General features: G+C 43.2%; 1 protein-coding gene across 1 annotated transcript in view; it reads left to right on the forward strand.

Moving 5' to 3' along the window:
* HTRA4 (HtrA serine peptidase 4) overlaps nt 1-3,775 on the forward strand; it is a 31,204-nt gene extending 27,429 nt beyond the window's left edge. The window contains exons 8-9 of the mRNA XM_066593378.1: nt 1,490-1,585; nt 2,319-3,775. Of these exons, the coding sequence (XP_066449475.1) occupies nt 1,490-1,585; nt 2,319-2,484 (262 nt within the window). The 3' untranslated portion in view covers nt 2,485-3,775. The remainder of the gene's footprint in view (nt 1-1,489; nt 1,586-2,318) is intronic.
* Nucleotides 3,776-7,480: the final 3,705 nt, after the last annotated feature.

Genomic DNA, 7,480 nt, shown 5'->3' on the forward strand with positions numbered 1-7,480 from the left:
GCTTCAAGGTATACCTCTGTTCTAAATCACTGTCATGTCATCAGTCCAGCTCCATAATCAGCCTATAACATACTCGTACTGAAATTGGCGCAAAAGCACCCGACAATCATCCCAGCGATAAAGGATCAGTGAACGGAAGCGAAGTGGGCAGAGCTCCATTTATGGTAAACAGGCCGTTGTTCATAGATGAACGACTGCTTGTTTACACGGGCAAATCGTTGTTCGCGTTTTACGCCTGCACGATCCAAACGACAAATTAATTAATAGTTCATCATTCAGGCATTTACACTGAACTATTATCGCTCAGAATCCCGCGAGGATCTGAACGATAGTGGTTCAGTGTAAAAGAGTCCTTAAGCTTTTTACTATTGGCAATAAACCCGAATATTTAAGTGACATATACAAGCTGAGGTTTGTCTAAGGGTGTCTTCACACTTGCGATAAAAAAATTTAAAAAAAAAAAAAATTTGGCACAATTTTTGATTCGATTGTGCGAGAAAACGCAGAATTATGAAACCCATGCTTTTCAATGGTCTCATTCCCATTTACGATGTTTCTGTCCTACGATGTGGCGAGATTTGAAAATCACCGCCTGCCCCATCTTTCTGCGTTTTTTGTTTTTTAATCGCCCATGTTTCCCTATGGAGCCTCCATTTTATCACAACGCAACACACAAACTTGCAATTTTCGTGCAATGCGTTTTTAACATTAGAAACTCCTCTTATCTATCACGCTCAAAAATCGCTGGGGGGGCAGCGATGCGAGATTAGTCTCAGCAAAAGTAGCGCTGACTCTCAAAAATCGCCTGAGCACACATGTGATTTTGCCACGATTTTCTCACGGCGAAATCGTGATCACCAGTGTGAAGGAGCCCTAAGGCCTCATGTCCACGGGGAAAATCAGGCCCTCCGTGGATTCTTCATGGAGAATCCGCAGCGGGTCCCTCCTGCCCCGCGGACATGAGGCCTAAAAATAAGAATAAACTCATCTCTCCGGACGATGCGAATCTTCCTTCCTTCGCGGCCGGATCTTCTTTCTTCGGCCCGGCGGAGGTGAGTTTAATTCTGGTACGGGTCTCCCGCGGATCCGGACGGCTTCCATAGAAGCCTGCGGGAGCCGTCCCCACGGGAGACCCGCATGAAAATGGGGCATGTCCATTTTTTTCCCGCACGCGGATCCGCGCCTGACGGTAAAAATGACATCCGCAGGTATTTAACTACCTGCGGGTGTCCAATGCATCCCTATGGGGCGCGGATCCGCGTGTGGGAAAAACGCTGCGGATTTTAAGTCCATGGACATGAGGCCTTAGGGTGAATAAAAATCAAGTTACATCCACCACAAAATATAAATTGGAACCAAAGAAACTATAAATGTGGCATTGCTGATTCCGTGTGTTGGGGAGCTGGAAACCAGGCTTCTTCATCCATAGACTATGAAGGACAGAGGTCTCTGCGATTGAACATTGAAGGAAAATACTCTTATTTTACAGTATTATCCGTGAACTGAAGTTGAGGGATAGAGATTTTCCCGATGTGTACTCTGGAGTGTATGTGTTTGAGGTCATTCCAGGAACTGCTGCTGCGAGGTAAGAGGCTACTGATTGCATTGAGTACCATTAAAGGGTTATTCCTATCTGTGACTTTCATGACATATGCACAGGGTATGCCAAAAAAGTTTGATAAATGCGGGTCCCACCTTTAGGACCTGCATTCATCTCTATTTTTTGACCCTACTGCCCAGTTGAATGTAGAGGAGGCCATGGCTTTTGGAAACAGCCAAGCAGGCTTCACTCCACGGTTTCCATAACTCCTATAGAAGTCAATGGGAGTTATGGAAACAATGTAGTATAGCAAGTTACACGGTTACTGCTGCTCCCAAGTTGTGCAACTAGTAAGGCATGTAGTGCTAGATATTTCTGTGGGAATGCAGGGGTGGTTTGTTTCCAAGAGCAGAGGAGCCACCCGTGTAGGTTGGTTCATAGAAGGACCACCTCCGCTTTCCATATGCTCCAATTGTCTTTCATTGAGATAACCCATGTGTGGAAGTCATTTTCAATCTTCCATAAAAACAGGGAAAGGTTGAAGGGTGGTGAGAAAGGTGACAGCAAGGGCTCTCTCACACAGGCATAGGTTTTCTGCGTATATTTCACATGCGTAATACGCAGTATAACATGTATTTACTACATATTTGAAACACCCACCCACCCACCTTTTCTAGCATGCTCAGCCATACTAGGCCTTTTGCATTAAACATAAGTATACTACATACACCAAAAAAATATATCTCACTTTGGTGTTTCTTACTATTGCCCTCTGTAGTGCCGGTATGAAGAATCATGATGTTATCATCGGCATTAATGGGAAGCCGGTGAAGACTACAGAGGAAGTGAGTGAAGCCGTGAAGAGCGGTAATCCACTATCCATCGTGGTACGACGGGGCAATGAAGATATCATCCTCAATGTAGTCCCAGAAGAGATGAGCTAGAACCGCGCCTGACATGATCTGAAGTTCGGATGTCCCAACGTGTCATCAAGATCTCCGATCTCTTCAATGTGCCTTGTGGATAGACGTTTACGTTTCGATATCACCAGTTGGCTTCATTTGGTGGGCGCGTCTTCCATTGAAGGATGCTCTATTCCCACACAGGTTGTGGGGAGGACCATAAGCCCATAGGCACAAACAGTACATCATTATATGTGAACCTGAACTAAAATGGATCTACAGATTATGCTTTTGTTCAATTATAGCCAATCAATGAGGACCAATGGAGTGGAAATCCCTCAACACAGCTCAGAGGCCAGGCGATCAAAGGAGACCGATAGAGAAAGCAAAATGTTGGCCATATATGTGTATATTTATAAGGATGTTGAAAACAATATTTTAATCCCTTAAGAATTTTGGTTAAAAGGGGCACGCACTGTTTACAGTCCATAGATTTAGATCCCTAAAAAAATAATCCACTCACAGGGTCTCCCACAAATACAGGGAACCCCTTGCAACTGGCTGTATTTTGCATGGGAACCTGGCAGCAAGTAATCAATTTCCCTACAGCACTCCTAAAGGAGAGATTAAGTATTGCACAGTTGTCATCTAAAGCAGTGGGCTCTACTTGTAATGCAAAACACAATAGGTCCTCGAGAGAGAGAGATGGTCAGTGTTGCTGCTCTCCATGCTGGCTACTAGACTAGACATTCTTAAAAAAGTCTTATGCACACACTTAAAACACTTATGCGCAGATTGGCTGTGGTAGTGTAGCTCTTCCCCATTCCATTTAATGTGGGGCTGAACTGCAACCCTAGACACAACCCATGGACAGGGGTGGCACTGTTTCTGGAGGAAAGCAACCCTGTGTTTGCAATCCTGTTTTACCTGTTTGCCCTAACAGGATTTACAAAAAACGGGTTTTCTATACCAGACAGCCCCTATAATAACATGCTTATATAATACGTTATTAGCTGCATAATATAGCTGTTACATATAACTGCTTAGTGTACAGAAATTAAACCTCATCATTCTTGAGAATATACAGGAGTAATAGAACTATGGGAATAGAGGCACAAATCAGGAATGCCCATACTAATGGCCTACAAAAAGTTGCACCTCAATGGAGTAACCGTTATATTGGACACACATCATATTACTTTGCCTGTTCTTCATTCATTCCAATTGTATACATGTCCATATACTCATACTTACCGTACAAGGTAATAATCGGATTTGTTTTGGTTCAATGCATATGGCTCCATCTACCACACAATAAAACAAGTATATCGGACTCAAAGCTTTGCATCGCTTTCCTACACAGAAAATCATTGCAACATTTCTTAGGTCAGGGGTCCCCAACTCCAGTCCTCAGGGACCCCCAACAGGTCATGTTTTCAGGATATCCTATGGTAAGAACACCTGTGGCAATGTCTGAGGCATCTACAATAATTACATCACCTGTGCAACACTGAGGAAATCCTGAAAACATGACCTGTTGGGGTCCCTGAGGACTGGAGTTGGGGAACACTGCCTTAGGTAATAGAGTCTTTTAGACTTGAAGCCATTGATAGTATCTATTGCATGTCACAAAATAAATATAATGAGCTGCATAGTCAGCAGGAAAACACTCAAAGGCAAGTACCGTATGTGGTATCTATAGTCAGTAGCTGCAACTACTATTAGATACACTGCCTTTGGAAATTCGACAAACCCTTTCACTTTTTTACATTTTGTTATATGGCCTTGTGGGGAAAAAAAAAAAAAAACATCAAGTTTTTCCCCATCATTCTGCACTCAGTGCCCCATAATGACAAAGTGAGAACAGAATGTTAGAAATAGCTGTACATTTAAAAAAAGAAAAGAAAAGCATTTTGCATTGACCCAAGTATTCCGACCCTTTGGTATGACACTTGAAATTTAGCTCTCGGGGCTTCCCCTTTCTCTTGATCATCGTTGAGATGTTTCTACACCTTGATTGGAGTCACCTGTGGGACATTCTGTTGATTGGATATTTTAAAAGAAACCCTCATCTATATAAGGTCTCACAGCTCACAATGCATATCAGAGCCCAAACCAAGCCATGAGGAGGAAAGAACTGCCTATAAAGCTCAGAGACAGGATTGTGTGCAGTCACAGATCTGGAGAAGGCTATACAAAATTTCTGCTGCACTGAAAGTTCCCAAGAGCCCAGCGGCCTCCGTTATTCTTACATGGAAGAAGTTTGTAACAACCAGGACTCTTCTTAGAGCTGCCAACCCACCAAACTAAGTAATCAGGGATGATGGACCTTGGTAAGAGAGGTGATCAAGAACCCAATGGTGACTCTGGCTGAGCTCAAAAGATCCTGTGTGCAGATGGAAGAAACTTCCAGAAGGTCAACCATAGCAGCAGCATCCAGCTATCTAGGAATTATGGCAGAGTGGCCAGAAAGAATCCTCTACTCAATAAGAAACACATTAAAGCCTGACTGAAGATAACCAAAAAGCACCTAAAGGACCTCAGACTGTGAGAAACAAGATTCTCTGCTCTGATGAAACCAAAATTGAAGTTCTTGGTCTCAATTCTAAGAGTTTATGTCTGGAGGAAACCAGGCGCCGCTCATCATCTGCCCATACTATCCCTACAGTGAAGCCTGGTGGTGGCAGCATCATGCTAGGGAAGGATCGGTCAGGGTTGTTGGAAAGCTGAATGAAGCAAAGTACAGAAATATTCTTAATGAAGACCTGAGCCAGAGTACCTCAGACTGGGCAGAAGGTTCACCTTCCAACAAGACAATGCCCCTAAGCACATAGCCAAGACAACACAGGAGGAGCTTAGGGACAACTCTGTGAATGTCCTTGAGTGGCTCAGTCAGAGCCCTGACTTGAACATCTCTGGGGAGACCTGGAAATGTCTGTCCACAGACGGCCCCATCCAACCGGACAGAACTCGAGAGGACCTGCAGAGAAGAATGGCAGAAAATCCCCAAATCCTGGTGGGCAAACCTTGTGGCATCATACCCAAGAAGACTGGAGGCTGCAATCACTGCCAAAGGTGCTTCAACTAAGTACAGTGTGTGAATCCCTACATACCAATGCAAAATGTACTAAATCTTTGCTAGTTTTTCATTTTTTATTTTTTTTTAATTGACATTCTGTGATCACTTTGTCATTATGGAGTATTGAGGGCAGAATAATGGGGGAATAACTTTTATTTGTGAAAGTGTTTGAAGACTTTCCAAACGCATTGTATACAACACCATTATATACTAGACATACATTTGACCATAATTTGTATCCGCTTCGTACATAGCAGTAATGAAGTTTACCTGAGCCTCATCAGACAGGTGGATTAACAGGGTTTACCAGGGAAATACTATTGACGACTTATCCTAAGGATAGGCCATTAATAGTTGTCTGGGTTCCACCATTTGGGACCCGGACTGATCTGGCGGCTACTATCAGTGCCGCAATACACAGAAGTCTGCAGCGGCTGCATCTTTCTACAGCACCCCCACAGGGAAAATGAAATATTGCAGTTTTTATTTAAACCAATGAGCTGTTCACGTATTGCACAGCATGCTGGGTCACCCAAAGGGAGAACCACATATTGTAATCATGATAGACTCCAGATAATAGTAAAGGGTCGTGAATTAAACTCAGAATTAACGAATAGGGGGTTTGGAAAATGGACCTTCGACCCAACAAACCCCTCAAAAGAGTACAGAACCATTTCTAATGACATTGAGGACCTCTGCGCACACATTTCTTTCACTCTAAGACATAAAACTAAATAGAAGACTTGTGTATATATTAAATACCATATTTTTAAGCTCCGCAACCCCCCACCCCCACCTCAAAAAAAACCTGTACAACAAGACTGGCTCCATTGCCTTCTGCGCAGCGGTACGTAGCACTCCAGCAGAGTACTGCCCCGGTCCCTATTCTTATATCTTGTCTATTATATTCTTCAGCTTCATACAAAATATGCAAAAAAAGACTTAAAAAAAAACAAAAACACAACTGTGTGGTATTTGAGTTATAAGTTTACATTTAGCCTGTAGTGACATCATTATGCTGACTTCTATTTCCATATAACTGCATATGTTATGCTATGTGTTAACATGCCTGGACTATGTAATGACACTTTACTAATACAAAGATTGTTTGTTATATACAGTTGCCTTTTAGATGTAATGTTTCACCCAAAAATAGCTTCTCGCTCCTAATTCCTAATAAGGAAACTACATCCTCGTCAACCAATATCTTTTAACCTCCTTAGGCAATATACAATATATTAGAAAGTTACAGAACTTTTCATTATACGACGACAAAAGGACCTTTAAGAGAAGACCTATCAGGTCCTCATATCAGCAGGGCCGGCTGCATAGCTTTGTAGCCGCAGCCTCACTGACTATTGCAGCCTCTCATTTGGTCAAACTTACCCCGTTTGGACTCTTCTTTTATTCAGCTCCCGATGCTGTGAATGTGTCAAGTGGGAGGTCCCCATCGCTCAATGTCAATCGAGTCTGAAGTCACCCAATAACAGTGACGTGGGGACAATCTAAGAAGAGCCTGTATGAGGGAATAGGGACGAATATAAACAAAAGACAGACATTGTAGAAGTCAGCAGGGCCATAGCTGCAAAGCTATGCAGCCGCGGCCCCTATGACACAAGCGCATAACAGGTCCTCTATAAAAGGGGTATGCCCACCTTAGACATTTGTGGCATATCATATAAGATATGCTATAAATGTCTGATAGGTGTAAGTCCTACCTCTGGGAGCTCCAAAACAGAGTTCATGCTTGCTTCTGATGCACACAGAAGTGAATGCAGACACTTGTGGACATCGGCTGCTACTTCTTCAGTCATTCTTCACCAGGATGCTGCAGCCATCAGATATGACTGGGATATCATATAGATACGCCATAAGTCTGTAAAGGAGTACGGGTTGTGCATAGATCTGTTCAGGACCCGTTATCTTCCAACCATATACAGCAGCCGCAGGCTACAAGGG

This window comes from Eleutherodactylus coqui, chromosome 2, assembly GCF_035609145.1.
Source record: "Eleutherodactylus coqui strain aEleCoq1 chromosome 2, aEleCoq1.hap1, whole genome shotgun sequence".
NCBI lineage: Eukaryota > Metazoa > Chordata > Amphibia > Anura > Eleutherodactylidae > Eleutherodactylus > Eleutherodactylus coqui.